The 18,617-nt window shown below is 35.1% G+C and overlaps 1 protein-coding gene across 1 annotated transcript in view; it reads right to left on the bottom strand.

Moving 5' to 3' along the window:
* Positions 1-10,872: 10,872 nt before the first annotated feature.
* The window catches only part of LOC110455373 (amiloride-sensitive sodium channel subunit beta-2-like), a 35,022-nt gene continuing 27,277 nt past the window's right edge, over positions 10,873-18,617 (bottom strand). Inside the window, exons 8-11 of the mRNA XM_021505472.1 lie at positions 13,911-13,968; positions 13,583-13,686; positions 12,715-12,796; positions 10,873-11,094 (exon numbers count right to left, since the gene is read on the bottom strand). Coding sequence (XP_021361147.1) covers positions 10,873-11,094; positions 12,715-12,796; positions 13,583-13,686; positions 13,911-13,968 — 466 coding nt within the window. The remainder of the gene's footprint in view (positions 11,095-12,714; positions 12,797-13,582; positions 13,687-13,910; positions 13,969-18,617) is intronic.

Raw genomic sequence — 18,617 nt, 5'->3', positions numbered from 1 at the left:
TATCCAGTGTTGTATTTTGCCAGAGGTTATAGGACTTAATTGGATCTGTGATCTGTTTGTTTTTGGTTCATATATTCAGCCGTAGTACATCCTTTCTGGTCCGTACTAGAGCGTACTTATCTGTTGTCATCCGTAATAAACCGTAATTAACCGTACTGAATTATTCGTAGTACATCCCCGGCTTCAAGTCGCTAAGGATCGGTACGGTTGGTTACGGTGAACTACGTACTTGTACTAACCCGTACTAAAATTAAAATGAAGTTGTGGAATGAACACTCGAGCGCGGGAGTTATAGATATATTTTTCGTTTGAATGTGTGGATGTGAATACGGATTGCTTACCGTGGCAGGTGCGTGCGTGGCGCTCCGTGCGAGTTCTTATGAATCCGTGCCAGACCGTTCTAATTCGTTCTTACCCGTGCGTTCTTAAATCGTACTGAACCGTTGTTAATATGTAGTGCATACGCCGTGACACGTGTCATTCCGTACCAAACCGTACCGAACCGTAGCAATCCGTATCACTCCCCGTTGTCAACTAGCCCCTTTCCGTAGTCAAACCGTGAAGCATTCGTAGCGGGACACGGATACAGACTATTCCGGGGTCACCTGTCACCGGGGCATTACACAACACACACCCATATTAAAATATGTGTCCGGCCCCTATACTTTCTATTGATAACACTCATTAGATCCTCGATTATAATTAAACAATACAACCACATGTATATTATGTCACGTGATACTAAATCACGTGAGAATTGTGATACATTTTCTTCTAAAGAGTCGATCCCCTATGATACAACACTATTTTCATCAATGTTGAAGTGTATGTAATTGTTTAAAGAAACATTTATTAACCAGCTGTATGTTAATTATTATACTATTAAAACTACATTTACACTTTGACGTTAACCAGATGCATAATTATCTGACTAAATTCCCCCCCCCCCCCCCCCCCCCCCCCCCACACACACACACATTCAAACGATAAAAAGTCTGTAACTTGTGCGACATAAATGTTATGTACCAAAATACCAGAGGTATACGGTAAAACCTGACAGAATGACGCGAACGACATCGATACTGTGATGCTCAATACAGCCACATAAGACGGATACGTTGTAAGTGATATTTTGGTTGCAGACACACGCACCCCAAAGGCATGCGTTTGTTTACCTGCCACACTTGAGGTAAGCATACCAACACATCTACATCAGTAGGCAATTGTTCCGGGTCTACGCTGGCATGCTGGAAAACTAGTCTGGCGTGTACACTCGCGTACGACTGAGACACTTATATATAATGGAACGGTCCACGAAGCCTTTGACGACATAACACCTCAAAACGTAAATTATACTAAACTAGCCAGCTAAGTATAATAATGAACATTTTCACTCCAAAACCAAAACCGAAGGGTCCCATCTCACCATTATTGACAGAGTGTGCACCACTCGTGGACGATACGTTTTTAACGACCTTGGATTTTTATGGATGACTCGTTCACTTTTAAAGGAATTCCAGAAATTCGTCTGCGGTGAATACACTTACATTCTTTAGTGTAAAAGTCCCTGTTATTTATGTATCTAAATGTCCTTTTTGTCTCTTATATGTATTTGATAAAAAAGGAGCAGGTTGCTCCGAATATTAATTCGACTTCATTTTTCTCACATTGCCGACTTCAATTAGGGATATACATGTATTTATGATTTCTGTTTGTGTGTTTTTGTGCTTTTTCAGTATTTTACATAATGAACCTTACAGCAGTCTATATATCGACACAAGCAAATCTACGCGCTCTTGATCAACACATATTAGACTTATTCATGTTCACATACAATAAACTAATCAACAGACAAAAAAGACAGTTTAATAATAATAATAATAATAATAATAATAATATACAACATTTATATAGCGCCCTATATCATTTGTAAAATTACTCTAAAGCGCTTTACAACATATGGATACTAGTAAAAGTTACAACTGCGAAACAAAAACAACGGCTTACAATCACTTTTATACATTTAAGCAAGCAATGTGCACATACACACACACACACAACATGAAATTGAACAAATGAAGGGTGGTATTTACATGACGTCTTTGCAGAGACCCTAAAATGCAGATGTGAATAGGTGAGTTTTGATGTCCCTCTTGAATTTGGCCAGGGCATTTGACTTTCTAATAGCAGATGGTAAGCTATTCCACAACGTGGCCGAAACCTATCGTCCGAAACCCAGAGAAATCATTTTGTAAGATAATGATATTATAAAGGTGTTATTTTTGTGTAATACAAAATATTTATTGAAATTGTACACGGTGAAGCACTGTCAATGTTTAACATGCCGTAGATAATCTAAATCTTTGTCATTAACATACGGAACTAGATTTCATGAAACAGACATAATTTTAATATGTGATTTGATTGATGATTTATTGTGATCAGGAAGTAATTTTAAAAGACGTATGTTCATTTAAATTTTATGTCAATTTTCCCAAAGCGATATGGAAATGTGATTTTACAGAATATGATATATGAAGTTCAAAAATCATAAGCACATAGATCGGTAAAGCGCTTTCATCATTAATCTTCAGACGCCTTACAAATGTCTACACATGGATGCACAGAAGAACGGTATAGCAGAGAAAGGCCTCGATAATCGATCTTCTTGTGATATATAGGTATAAATATAGAAAAATAAGCTCTAACGGCCGACAAAAACACAAGCTGCTTTCACTCTTCACAGGGCTCTTCAGTTATACATATATAGCATATGCAACAATAGTAAATCCTTCTTGTTACTTATTTCAGCATCATTAGACTTATTTCATTAAGATGGATTTATTTATTTACGACGCAAGTGATGGAAGCAAAACTATATTTATCAGAAATGAAAAAAACTGCTTAATTAATTATGCCTTGCCACTTCAAAGCAATTTTCTATTAGAACAAGATCAATGGGCCGACAGTTAAAAAACAACCATACTAAAGCCATGAAGAAATTATTATGCAAACAGCGTGGCGAGGGGTGAAATATGTACAGATGATTTTATGTACTAGTATATAGGTAAATGTGATACACACGTGATGCAATTGCATAGCAAGTGTCACCGGAAACCAGAAACGTTTTGAAACGATATTAGAAGAACGATGGAATATATGGATTGTAAATACATTCAAAATTCTATACAAGGGACCTGTAAGACCTCATTTAGAATTATTGCAACCAAGTAGGGAGCGTACATAGTTACAGAGGCAATAGAAAACGTCCAGAGAAGACCCACAGAATTAATACTGGGAATGGCAGACCTGCCCTTTCCACAGAGACTCAAACTCTTGCAGCGTCAAACCTTGGCTTACAGTCGTGTCAGAGAAGATATGATAGATTTTTTTTTTAAATTCATAGCAGGAAAATATGATCATGAGGTGGCCAATTTTATTGCATGTTATAAAAATAATATTGCCACAGGAGGCCATGAAAACAAACTTTACAAAGAGAGACCGCACCTTAACATAACAAAAAAACTCATTCTGTTATGATTCTAAACATTTTCTTCAGGTTGGGAAGTACAGATTATAAAAAGTTCTTTTTACACAACCAATACGATATTCTATGTGACGTTTCGATTACTAGTACGGTATGTACACTGTCACCTTTATCAGATAAATATAAATGATCAGTGAAGCGTATGCACACAAAGGTGTAAAATGTGTACGAGTTGTCCACAAAAACGATGTCGATTCGGCTACTCTGTAAGCGTATGCGCAATACTTGTTATATATGTACCTAAATGACACGATTCAGCTACGCTTTGTTTAATACTCGGTCATAGATGTGCGAGAGTCTATGAGCCCCCTTATCTCGATTTAGAACTGGCCTACTGCGGTGTATCTAGATGGCTTCCTTTATCTGCCGCTTGAACAGATTGCGCTCTCTGTCCAATAATTCGGAGTTATCCTAGTCAATCACATGATTTTTCTGTGTGGAATGGTTTGTGATTGCCGATTTATTTTATCTGGGACTCCGACTGCTTCCTTTCTGATCTGGTGAATTTCCTACCTTCTTGGATTTCCGTATCTTTCCGGTGTTCCCCAAGCGGACCACCAATCGCCTTCCAGTCGATCCAATATACGACCCGTCGCAGTTTTTGCATCCGATTTTGTATACGCATTCTGAGACGTTTTTCTTTAGGAGTTTTATCCTTAGGGTGTACCAGGATATTACGAAGCGTCTTTTTGGGCTTCATGGCTGTTGCTATGCAATGGCCCCGATATATCCTCTGGATGGTTTCGGATATACCTTTTATATTCAGGATGACCACTTAAACTTTGGTTCTGTTCTTATCCTTGATTGGCATTTTCTTGTTCTTCCCCTTACTTTGACACTGTTTTTGTACCCATTTTAGGGCCCATTCCTGATATGCGCATGTTCTCAATGCCCTAGCGATGTGATTCTGCTCTTGTGCTTTGTCCTGTTGTTCTGTCTGTGACTATTTTATCACATCTGATGAGCAATGTGCGTACGACGCCTAATTTCTGGTGTAAAGGATGCTAACAATACCTTCATGGTTCCGTCTTCTTTCTTTACCAGTAGAGTGTCTAGGAAGGGCGTTGTGCCGTTTATTTCTTCCTCACATGTAACTTTGATGTTGTTAATGGTATCTATGGTGTCAAATCCTTCTGTGTTCCTTCTTGATTATCTCAAGTATGTCGTCAACATATCGTTTCCATAAGCCAGGGTTTCATTCTGGCAGTGAATTGGGGCAATGGCCATTGCTTCTTGCTCCAAATGTTCCATGAACCAATATTGGCCACAGTGGGAGACACTTGACTACCCATAGCAGTGCCGAAGCGTTGTGATCAAAGTGACATACATACCGTACTAGTCATCGAAACGTCACATAGAAACTATTATTGGTTGTGTAAAAAGAACTTTTCATAACTCATTCTGTTATAGAACTGTTGATATTTGGAACAGTCTACCAGTTGAGATTATCTTATCAAGAACTGTTAAATCATTGGAATGTTAACTCGACCATTACTGGTGAAACAAACGATACGATATATTTGTAGGGAACCAATTCTAATCCACATGTTGTTACATACATTTAAGTTGCTTGAACATTTATTTCAAAGTTAAGAACACACGAAATGACTTAAATTGGCAATACTTCTATTTAATATTCATCAAACCTATGTAATTTGTCATTTAGAATCACTATGTGGTAATATATGACCATGATGATGTCACAACTATTATATACTTATATACTTTTTTATTTTATTTCCAGTCCTATAGTCAGAATAAAATCTGTGTATCTGTTTCTGTGTAAAACCCGAGAATTTTAGTGTATACGGCCCTGTCGAAGAAACGTAACAATGGGCGCAAATAATTGTGTGTAAAATGAGTAACATAACAAAATAAAAACAATATGCAATTTATTTTATTGTTTATTTACATCGAAATATTGCTGCTTTGCAGATTTGTTTTTACAATCGACAATATACAACATAAGTACCATCATAAATCATCATACAAGATACAAGAAACTGCATATAACGTCGCATACAGGTAAACAAGGAACATTAGCTCTTGAGAGCTTTTATTGCGACAAACATATGTAAAACAGCAATAACATTATATTACAAGTAAAGGGAAATACTCACACATATTAATAAAAAAACCCAGTAATAATCATCACAGAAAAATAAAGTATCATATCCCAGGTTTCTAAATGATTGGGAGTCCCCTAACTACAAAGGTCCCCGGGATATATATATATATAAAAATAGTGTTAATATATGAAAAGCACTAAATGTGATCACAGATAAGTAGTATTCAGAATAAGTAAATAAAAGACATAGTAAATAGTGAATGAATACTTGTATATCACACAAGAATTACTTAGGACTTATGATTAAAACACTATGAAGTGGAATATACATACAATGCTAATATAGAAAAGAGTAAAATCTGACAGAATATACACTATTATAGTGTGAATTGAAAACGAAACCGAAATCAATTAACAAAATTTATCAAGTTTTGTAAAAAAAACATATTTTAGAATACATGTATATGGAATTAAAATACAAATAAGATGCTGCAACAATATAGAATAGAATTAAAACATATAAGAAATGAAATAAGACAATAAAAGACAATTCAAAATGTCAGGTGGCAGAGGTAACCAGGGCACAGTATGAAGTATCACTCTTTGCAGATATTGCAAAGGCAGATGGGGCCATCCCGGGAATGGACCAGCCTCCTGAATTCTTTAAAGTTTTCAACTTTCCGGAAGTCATTTGGGAGACTGTTCCACACCCGGGCGGCCTCAAAAGCAAACGATTTATGTCCATACTTCACAGTGTTGACCCTGGGTACCTCTGCAGTACTTTCTTTCATGAAGTCATAATTAGACATCTTAATATTTACAAGATTATGAATATATTCAGGAGAAATTTTGTTTATAATTTTAAAAACCTCACAACCCATTTCCTTCAGACACCTTACATGAAGCCTGTCGCTGTTGGTGATACTGAATAAGTGTCTGAACGATGAGATGTGATCATTATGTATACACCTTAAAGCTCTTTCTTGTATATTTTCTAGCTTTCTGACACTCTTCAAGGAACAATAGTGCCAGACTAAAGGACAGTAGAAAAAATTTGAAACAATAAAAGAATTATAAATTACAAGTCTACCTTGTTTGGTTAAAAAACTCCCAATTCGCTTTAAAATGGACAATTGCCTTGAGGCTTTCCTACAAATTGCAGAGATATGAGTTTCAAAGTTTAAAAATTTTGTCAGGAACAATATCTATTTCGCCAATACTAAAAGACTGTATAGCATCTACCGAACGTTTCCCTATGCAAATGGCCTTGAATTTATCAGGGTTTGCTTTCATCTGGTTAAATTGAAACCAGTCTATTAAATTTTGACAGTCATTATCAATATTATGTTTTAAAACATCTGGGTTTTACTTTGATTCACTGACAGTGTTGTCGTCTGCATACTTATATTATTTACAGGATGTCACATATAAAGCATATCATTTACAAATACATTAAAAAGCAACGGTCCTAAAATAGAACCTTGGGGTACCCCTTCAGCACTTCCAGTCAGTCACCGCATTTGGAGCCAATTTTTACCTGCTGCTTCCTGATGCTCAGGTAGCTGGACACCAGGTTAACTGAGGCTTTGCTCAGGCCATAGACATTCAGCTTCCCGACCAATAAGTTATAAGGAAGTCAGTCAAAAGCCTTAGAGAGGTCCATCAGTATGGCGACGACATATTCATGGATATCCAGGGCTCTACGCCAATCCTCAACAAGTCGCAATAGGGTGGATTGACACCCAAATCCTGGTCGGACGGCCGCAAGGAAAGGATGAAAATCATTTCTAAAAAAGGCAGTCAGTTGATCACACATGGTTCTTTCAAAACGTTCGATATACAAGGTAAAATGCTGACTGGTCGATAGTTTGTTTATCTAAAATATCTTTTTTTTCTTAAAAACAGGAACTACCTGTGCCTCCTTGAGTCTGCAAGGGAACTCTGATTTATCAAAACAGTGGTAAATCATGTCGCTCAGAGGCACACTGATGTCAGTACAACAGGCTTTAAGGAGTTTTGAAGATATGCCATCGGAACCAGTGGCCTTCTTCGCCTTCATCTTAGACATAGCCCTTTCAAACACGAAAGGAGAGACATGATTAAAACAAAGTTTTGACTGATCATAAATGTATTCCCTAATCTCTTTTAAAATAATTCATCAGAAGAATCTTATGTACCAATATCAGAAGCAACATTTACATAAAAAATATTAAAGACATTGCTGACCTCTGTTTTAACACTGATAATGGCGTCATTTTCCTTTAAAATTACATTATTGCATTGTGCAGTGCCCTTATTCGACAAAAAGGGTTTAATGGTGGGCCAGAAATCTTTTAATTTGGGACCACCTGCACAGCGTTCGAAAAAATAGTTGCGCATGGATTGTTGACGTAATTTAGACACATACTTTCTATGGTTACGATATGCCTCCCAATTAGAGGCTGATTTGCAACCAGTATATTTGTTAAAAAGTATACGTTTCTTATACACAGCTTTACGCAAGTTTGAATTAGAAAATGGACACTTTTTCTGTTTTACTATTTTTTCTTTTACAGCCGCATGTTCATCAATAATGTCAGTGATAAGTTTTTCATGGACCCAATAAATATCATCAACATCATCAAAAGCATAAGTTGCATGGAAACGGATTTTTTATCAAATTTTTTAAAACATCTATATTTCCTCTTATCTTTCATAACTGGTTTACAAGTCCCTTTAAAAACAGTCCCAATCATATGATGCCAGTCACTAAGACCACAGTTAAAAGCAAACGTTTTAAATAAATAAGATGTACTGTTGCTCAAAATGACATCAACAGATGAGGGCTGCGAATTTTTATCATCATATAGTCATAAATTCTTATTAACACAAAATACAAATATCTAGACGTAATTTGAAGCAGCGACTTCCTGGATGTAACTGCTTTGCGGACAGACTATGTTTGAGTCGGAAATGTTTCGTTGACCTTCCAAATATAAGATACTGTAATAACACGCGCGTGACCCCCAATCCTCGAAATTCCAGGAGTTACGTTCACTTACGTTCACTGAAGCCCTATGATATGTCACAATAAAATCGAAGGCATTCTGTTATTTGATTGTTTTCATTGAAAAACAATTTAAAAAAAGGATCATTATAGGCTTGCCCTTTAAAAATGACATAGGAGCAACACCAGACTTCAAAGGGAGGTCAACTTTTCCGTAACTCTGCGGCGCGATTCCTTTGATGTACATCAAATGATCAAACTAGTCCATTTGTATCACCCACCAGGTGGTTCGTACAGGACAATTGATTTTGTCATGTCATATTCCAGGGCATCCTCGTTACTCCAGGGATAACGCTAACTCACGTTATCTGCACCCTGGAATATGTCATAGCAAAATCGAAGGCTCATACAAGATTTGATTTCGAATGTCGGTCCTCTTTAATCTTCAAAGGATAGGTATCAACCTAGAGACTTTTTATTTTACCTGAGACCAATCAAATAGCTAGTCGCGTGCCTTACGTTTTGCTGCGACGTATTCCAGAGGTGCAGAGAGCGTAAGTGAGCATTACTCCTAGAATTTTCGAGGATGGTGTCCCCACGATTGTAGGGAGTGTTTCATGTCTGGTAATTTGGTCGCTTTGACCTGTATTTGACCTCTCACCTTTTCGTTACCTTAAACTTACTTTGCAATAATGTTATAAGAGTGATCTCCATGAAGAGCATACACAACATACAATATATTCTATAAAAATCATGTAAGATTCAATGTTAAAGAAACATTATCAATAGTAATGCAAATGGATACACTGTTTTATACAATAACAAAATAAGAAATGTATTTGTAACAAGTCAAGTTGTATTTGTAAGTGATAAAAAAGAAAATAATGTTTATATTTATCGGAGAAAAATATATTTTATCAACAAATCTGTTTGGTCAAAGCGCGAACGCATACATTTGTGATAAAAACAATCCTTCAAAGGGAAACGCAAAATATAATCAATGTTGGAACGCCACTATAGGTACTACTTTCATTTACTTTACATGTACCACATGATATATTTGAAATGTTCATTTTGTCATTATAATTTTCTTTGAATTTGAAAGTGTTCATTATTAAAAAAAAGTCTGGAAATACTTTGCAATGCGCAGAACGACAATACTATGATCGGAGTAATTAACTGTATAGTCTGTTGAGAATACGCAAAAGTGTTTGGTGTCTGTTTTTTCAAATTATGAATATCATGTGATAAATAGAATCTCACATTCGTGTTCATACCATATTGAATATGATAAAGTTCAATGAGGCACTCGGTCAAAGGATCGTGTCACATCAATTTATTTAACTCGTTTAATAGATTCAATTTTACATGGACATTCATGTAAAATCCTTCATTTATTACATTTTACAAATGCACCAGTGATATATCAGAAATTATCAGTGTGATAGAAACTCAGATATTCGAAATGTTATATTTTCACATGTGACGATTTAAGGTCCTTTATCGATTTTATATTGACCTAGCAAAATGGTGTTTGCTATTTACTGCTGTCAGGCGTGACGTCATTAGAACCGGGCGTCAAACATTACACTGCTCATTTCCGTAATTTATGATTCAGCATTTTTTTTTTTTTCGTTTTCCTTCATAAAATGTAATAAATAGAAAACCTTATGGTTTCCCGTTAAATACCACTCGTAAAAATGTCGGTTTTCTGCCATACTCGTTATATATTATATGGTATTTTCAACGGGAAACCATTTTGATATCCTCTATTTATCAGTACGTAAATATCTAAACATGATGGAATATAAATCACGGCTTGTATAGTACAGAAACAAGACACAGTGATTTTGTACGTTTCCTGGGAAATGTAAATATATGTCTTTTTCCATTAAATTACACACGAGTCTCACAAATCGTACAACCTAGACACTGTTGGAAGCCGTGTTGTGAATTTTACTTGCAAATGCAACTTATGGAGACTCACGGTCCGGATCATGATCCACATATGTTACAGAGTTCATTATGTTTTCAATGCCTCCGCTAGGAGTCGAAATTTGTACCTCTGGCTTACTAGTCTTACGTTCTACCGATTGAGCTAAAGGGAAATTTTCCCTTGCTGAGTCGGTAGGAAGCGGCTAGTAGTTTACCAGGGTGACACATACATCGTCAACGTAATAACTAGACAAATATTTTTGCATCGATATCGTAGTATTTGTCCAATGGTTTCAATTTGAATTCCACCCTTGCCTCGACGAAACTCGATCAGAATCAGAAGTCAAACTCTTTAACTGCATCTTCGTTTACTTTATCGGGCAGCGGCTTTACCTGCATCTTTTTACCATCACTGATTTTAAGAACTTTCTGACAAAACCGGCCTCTGAGATAAATAAATATCTCGATGAATAGTTGTATGATCTCTACAGCACTAAGGACCGATGCCCCTAAGAACAAGCCAAGCGTGCCTCCTATGTTCGCCAGGAACTGGAACTCCTATAACACAGGAAAATACTTTTAAAACGTCATTAGCGGAGACCATGTTAAACATTGTAAGCAAAACGTTCATCTTAAAGGACGTTTGAAACATGCAAGGCCATATACATTATTTACAGGAACACTTGACGTATCAGCAGAACTTAAATCGATGCCCTCTTCCCTCACCACCCAACTTGTAAACAAGTCTGCGACTGAGGATCACACATCCTTTTTTTTTTTTTAATTTTACACGAGACTTAACAATCAATGTCTCACTGTATTGTGGTTTTCCGAATATAGAGTAACCCCCCTTTACTTTCGTTTTGGCTATGACTATATCACAGTTGCCCCAGGACACTCCAGTTGACCAGGTAGCTCAATCGGTTAAAACGTTAATATATCTTTCCAAATTCAAGGGTTTGAATACCGGTTTAGCACCACTGAAATATAATCTTAGACCACTGTGATTGAGTGTATGCTTATATTTCATCTTACTTATTTCTCAAAAAACTCCACAAGGCAGGGTTTTCTTTTCAGAAATAATTCATCAATGCTATAGGTTAACCGGAAAAAACATAGAACTGGCCCGAGGATTCTTAAGATGACTAAATGTTACTTAACCTCGAAAACATAATAATTTGTCACATATAATTTGTTTTCAATGTCGACTCTATTTCAGTTCCGGTTTTACTTCAAAATTCGAAGACAAAAAGTAAAAAAGAATGCCGAAAATTTGACATTTCACAGCGTCTTAAAAGGTATTGTTTTGAAGATAAAGCTTACTAGTATGCGATACTTGTCTGTCTGTTGGGGTGATCCCGTCACTTATCCTGGCCTCATATAAGAAGATATCTATTTGCCATAGGTAGTAATAATATTTGTTAATATATGTGTGAATTTTACATATGATGAGGAATGAGAAATACCTCAGAAACTGTATCTACAATAAAGGGGATGTCTTCGAGTTATGTTGTTAACCTATCTAAATGAGGTTCGATCGGGTTAAGGTTGCTGTCTGGGACTGATTGTTTGCTCTCGTTGAGAATAACGCATCATCCAATCTAACTGTATGAGGCATTATATGTTTCGACCCCTATATATTCGTTTATATTCCCGTGCTACTCTTTTTATAAGACATTGAAAAAAGTCAAAATTGATCTGATATTACTGTGACAAAAATAAAATGATCCTTTCATCTCTCGTACGTCAGAGTCATCCTCGACGCTCGCGTACGTTCTCTGCACCCCTGGAAATGTGTGTCATAGCAAAATTGAAGGCTCGCGGCTAGCTGTTTGATTTGTCTGCGGTAAAAATAAAATCCAAAAAATGACCCATCGCTAGGCTGATACCTGATTACAGTGGAGTGGCAATCGACATCAAAGCCAGTCAATTTTACCGTTACGTTACTGCGGGATTATTTTGATGTACATCTTTTGTATCATCCACAATATGACGCATATTGAACCTTCGATTTTGTCATTACATGTTCCAGGAATGCAAAGAGATTAAGTGAGCGTAACCACTGGAGAATCGAGGATGAACAATATTTTACCTGTATGCTTTAGCTATGTGACCCTGTACGACCTTATTCTTTTTCGAGATAATAAGGCTTGATACACCGTTTTAATTTTGACTTACGTCATACAAAGGGCTTTCCGTGATGGCTTCGTAGTTAATATCTTCAAAGTAGATTACGGTTCTTAAGAAGTTATCGCGGGCCCTGGAAGAAATATTTTCAGTTATTCATTTTATCAAATGATTTTAAATATTAACAGTCTACAACGGCATGATTTCAATAATAGATCCCGCAAAATTTGAGTTATTATCTCATAACCTTATTACAGAATGTGACAAGTTTCCTTGCCGTCGACAAAATACATGTGGGTTGAACTATGCAAAGATTCTGCAAACGAGACTCAACTGTATGACGTCATCACACAGGTCATGTTAGCGGAGCTGTTACTTTTATTTATCCGACCACTCTTTGATAGTGTTTGAAAACGAGACTTATATCCGTTGATAAGTCCTATGCATGACATGATTATGAAACATTCACAGAAAAATATTATAAATACAAGGACAATATTTCGATTTCAGTCAGGTTATGAGAAAGCTAGCTATTATAAATTTACTCGCAACCAAGTGCAGTTACCACCTCATAACCCAGCCACAATCGAAACCTATTCATAAAAAACTATTTTTATTTACTGATGAAATTTTGTCAATTCACTTTTATCACTCCTCTTGGCTCGGATGGACGCACGTATAGGGTTTGATGTGGGAAGTTTCGAATACCCGGAGAAAACGCACGAAGCGATAGGAACCTCGCCGGCTTAGGTTTTTGCCAAAATTATCACGTTGAGTAAATCACTACTGTATTTCTATGACACTGCATATAAATCAAATCAGTGTTACCACCAGTGAAAATAGTATATTGATAGCAAGTAAATTTCAACAGAAAGACATCCGTTCTCTCATCTACCTGACATTGAAGTACTTGTCTTACACTGTGACGTCAGCTTCCTTGCTATCATTTTGATATCGTCCACAGAATTCCTCTAAGTAGGTCAGGTTCTTATTCCAACACAATCTCCTCACCAGTGCATATTTCTGTAACATAAAACAAACATTATTTTCAAATCTATTCGTTTGACTTTTATTTAGCGTTACAGTTAAATCTATGTTCCCCATGGCTATTCCAATATGACCGCTATTCAGTTTTCTTAAATTTGGTGTTAACTTTAACTTATGGTTCCCATTGGCTAATGGAGAAAGACCACTAATATTTTGTTTTTAAATTTCGTGTTGCAGTTAAACCTTTATTGATAACGTACCAAATAATCGTCGTTTGGCCATGGACGTGTACTTATCGTCTTCTCGTACACAAGTTCTCTGTAATAATAATAATAATAATAATATTTTATTTTTAGAGGGTTCAACCCATTTAGCTAATCTCCCATCAGGCCCTTTTTAAAAAGGTATACAAACATAGATGAACATACAACGTACATGTATAACAAAACATAATCAATAATTAACATGCACTCAATACTATACATAATAGTACATAAACATATGAAGATAGTTAGACACACACTTGTTTACAATAGTCGTGACATTTTACTTTAAATTCATAAAGGTTGCTGGGAGTCTTGATTACAATAGGAAGTTTATTCCATATTTCAGGTCCAGAATAACTGAAAATTCTTTTTAGAGTATTCATTCTAGGCTTTGGTACATGTAACTGCAAATTGTGATGTGTAGCTGATCTTAGAGCATGAGTATCATTAGTAGAATTAACAGGAACAAGCATGTCTGATATGTAAGATGGTGTCGGATTAGTAATAGCCTTATATACAAGAATGCACTTGTGGTACATCATTTCCTTATCAAACAGTCACCAGTTGAGAGTGACAAACAATGCCCTTAAATTATTCTAGCTGCACGTTTTTGAAGTTTTACTAGACAATTGACATTTTTCTGTGTAGTTGATCCCGATACAGTACAATAATAATCCATAACTGGCATGATATAAGATACATAGAAAAGCTTTCTAGCTTGTAAAGGTAGAAACTTGTTTAGCCTCTGTCAAAGGGATATCTTTGATGCTAGAAATTTACAATTTACAAAAAAAAAGTTTTTCAATATGGAAATTCCAGGTTAAGTTATTATCAATATGCACACCTACATGTAGGAGGTTTTGTTGTGAAACAATGGTTAGCGGTATGTTACATATACTTCAATATCATATTGTTTAGACAGCTTATTTACAGAACCTATTAACATAGTGGTTGTCTTATCTACTTTTATATACATTCCGTTTTTATGACACCATTATTTTAATGTATTCCATATCATTTTGTAACTTTTCATTGATAAAGGCACTATTTGGACCTGAAGCATGACACGTTGCAACATCTGCCTACACATTAACTATGGTAGATGTGGTATAAATGGTAAAAATCATTGATATACAACAAGAATAGAATAGGGCCTAGTATTGATCCTTGGGGAACAACATATTTAACTAATTCATGTTTTGATTTGAAGCTGCTGGGTTCTATCACAAAGATAAGAAATTATCCATTATAATGAACATGTGCTAAAATTATACAAATGCAGTTTTTTCTAATAGAATCTTGTGGTCCACAAGATCAAAAGCCTTTCTCATATCCAAGAATATTGAACCTGCCATATTTCCTTTATCAAGTTCACTAAGCCTGCTATCAGTTATTATTGTCGAAGCTGTGTGACATGAGTGACGTTCTCTAAATCCAGATTGAGTTTGATGCAATATATCATGATGTTTGAGATAGTTATTAATCTGTTTTGAATCATGCTTTTCTATAATTTTTGAGATAGTTTGCAAACAGAAAAATTATTCTGTTATGAAGTTTTTATCAGAGAGGTAGTTCTGTTGCGCCATAATCTATAGTTTTGCCAGTCCTTATTTTTATGGTACTGGTCACGTAATCTTCTAGCATCATGAATTTCACTATCATACCACTCAGGTTGTCTGATGGATTTAATTCTTTTTAACTTCTGAGGTGCATGCTTATCTAAGATGGTAAAGATTTTTTTATATAATAGTTCCAAACTTTCATCAGTATCAGTCATTTCCTCTATTTTTCTAATGATGCATTCTTTAAGTCTTCAATAAATAGATCTTGGGTATTTTCTTTTGTAGCATCTGTATCTCATAGAGACATGATGTCCACTCTTTTTGTTTTCTTGCACTATGTCCAATCTTATGCATTATACAAACAGGATAGTGATCACATATAGAGAAAAAAGGTACTTTTACCTCAATGATGTTTTTACGGTGTGTTACATAACATGATCGATGATAAAGGACGTATTTCGTTACCCTTGTTGGTACAGTGATTAGTTGTTCTAAACTGTATATATTAAAAACGCTTATCCATTTTTTATTTGTACAACTCGGGTTAAAGTTTATATTGAAATCACATAGGATAATATATTCCATATTTTCTGCTGGAGATTTCTGTAGCTGTTGTTCAAATAAATCGATCCAAAATGCACTTGAGCTTGGTGGTCGAGAAACGATATAGCAATTTTTTCCATTCCAAAAATTGTATCAAGTTGTTTCTGGAATTGAACATTGTATGAATTTGTTTCTGGAATACAACATTGTATCAAGTTGTTTCTGGATTGGGACATTGTATACATTTGTTCTGGAATTGAACATTGTATGACTTTGTTTCTGGAATACAACATTGTATCAAGTTGTTGCTGGATTGGAACATTGTATACATTTGTTCCGGAATTGAACATTGTATGAATTTGTTTCTTGAATAAAACATTGTATCAAGTTGTTTCTGTATTGGAACATTGTATACATTTGTTCTGGAATTGAACATTGTATGACTTTGTTTCTGGAATACAACATTGTATCAAGTTGTTTTTGGATTGGAACATTGTATGAATTTGTTTCTGAAATAAAACATTGTATCAAGTTGTTTCTGGATTCGAACATTGTATACATTTGTTCTGGAATTGAACATTGTATGACTTTGTTTCTGGAATACAACATTGTATCAAGTTGTTGCTGGATTGGAACATTGTATACATTTGTTCTGGAATTGAACATTGTATGAATTTGCTTCAGGAATAAAACATTGTATCAAGTTGTTTCTAGATTGGAACATTGTATGAATTTGTTTCTGGTATAAAACATTGTATCAAGTTGTTTCTGGATTGGGACATTGTATACATTTGTTCTGGAATTGAACATTGTATGACTTTGTTTCTGGAATACAACATTGTATCAAGTTGTTTCTGGATTGGGACATTGTATACATTTGTTCTGGAATTGAACATTGTATGACTTTGTTTCTGGAATACAACATTGTATCAAGTTGTTGCTGGATTGGAACATTGTATGAATTTGTTTTTGGAATAAAACATTGTATCAAGTTGTTTCTGGATTCGAACATTGTATACATTTGTTCTGGAATTGAACATTGTATGACTTTGTTTCTGGAATACAACATTGTATCAAGTTGTTGCTGGATTGGAACATTGTATGAATTTGTTTTTGGAATACAACATTGTATCAAGTTGTTTCTGGATTGGACCATTGTATACATTTGTTTTGGAATTGAACATTGTATGAATTTGTTTTTGGAATAAAACATTGTATCAAGTTGTTTCGGGATTGGAACATTGTATACATTTGTTCTGGAATTGAACATTGTATGACTTTGTTTCTGGAATACAACATTGTATCAAGTTGTTGCTGGATTGGAACATTGTATACATTTGTTCCGGAATTGAACATTGTATGAATTTGTTTCTGGAATAAAACGTTGTATCAAGTTGTTTCTGGATTGGAACATTGGATGAATTTGTTTCTGGAATAAAACATTGTATCAAGTTGTCTCTGGATTGGAACATTGTATGAATTTGTTGCTGGAATAAAACATTGTATCAAGTTGTTTCGGGATTGGAACATTGTATACATTTGTTCTGGAATTGAACATTGTATGACTTTGTTTCTGGAATACAACATTGTATCAAGTTGTTTTTGGATTGGAACATTGTATGAATTTGTTTCAGGAATAAAACATTGTATCAAGTTGTTTCTGGATTGGGACATTGTATACATTTGTTCTGGAATTGAACATTGTATGACTTTGTTTCTGGAATACAACATTGTATCAAGTTGTTGCTGGATTGGAACATTGTATACATTTGTTCTGGAATTGAACATTGTATGACTTTGTTTCTGGAATACAACATTGTATCAAGTTGTTGCTGGATTGGAACATTGTATACATTTGTTCTGGAATTGAACATTGTATGAATTTGCTTCAGGAATAAAACATTGTATCAAGTTGTTTCTGTATTGGAACATTGTATACATTTGTTCTGGAATTGAACATTGTATGAATTTGTCTCTGGAATAAAACATTGTATCAAGTTGTTCTGGATTGGAACATTGTATACATTTGTTTTGGAATTGAACATTGTATGAATTTGTTTCAGAAATAAAACATTGTATCAAGTTGTTTCTGGATTCGAACATTGTATACATTTGTTCTGGAATTGAACATTGTATGAATTTGCTTCAGGAATAAAACATTGTATCAAGTTGTTTCTGGATTCGAACATTGTATACATTTGTTCTGGAATTGAACATTGTATGACTTTGTTTCTGGAATACAACATTGTATCAAGTTGTTGCTGGATTGGAACATTGTATACATTTGTTCCGGAATTGAACATTGTATGAATTTGTTTCTGGAATACAACACTGTATCAAGTTGTTTCTGGATTGGAACATTGGATGAATTTGTTTCTGGAATAAAACATTGTGTCAAGTTGTTTCTGGATTGGAACATTGTATACCTTTGTTCTGGAATTGAACATTGTATGAATTTGCTTCAGGAATAAAACATTGTATCAAGTTGTTTCTGGATTGGGACATTGTATACATTTGTTCTGGAATTGAACATTGTATGAATTTGTCTCTGGAATAAAACATTGTATCAAGTTGTTTCTGGATTGGAACATTGTAT

This window comes from Mizuhopecten yessoensis, unplaced genomic scaffold (genome assembly GCF_002113885.1).
Source record: "Mizuhopecten yessoensis strain PY_sf001 unplaced genomic scaffold, ASM211388v2 scaffold8213, whole genome shotgun sequence".
NCBI lineage: Eukaryota > Metazoa > Mollusca > Bivalvia > Pectinida > Pectinidae > Mizuhopecten > Mizuhopecten yessoensis.
This window is presented reverse-complemented; position numbering and strand designations above follow the sequence as displayed.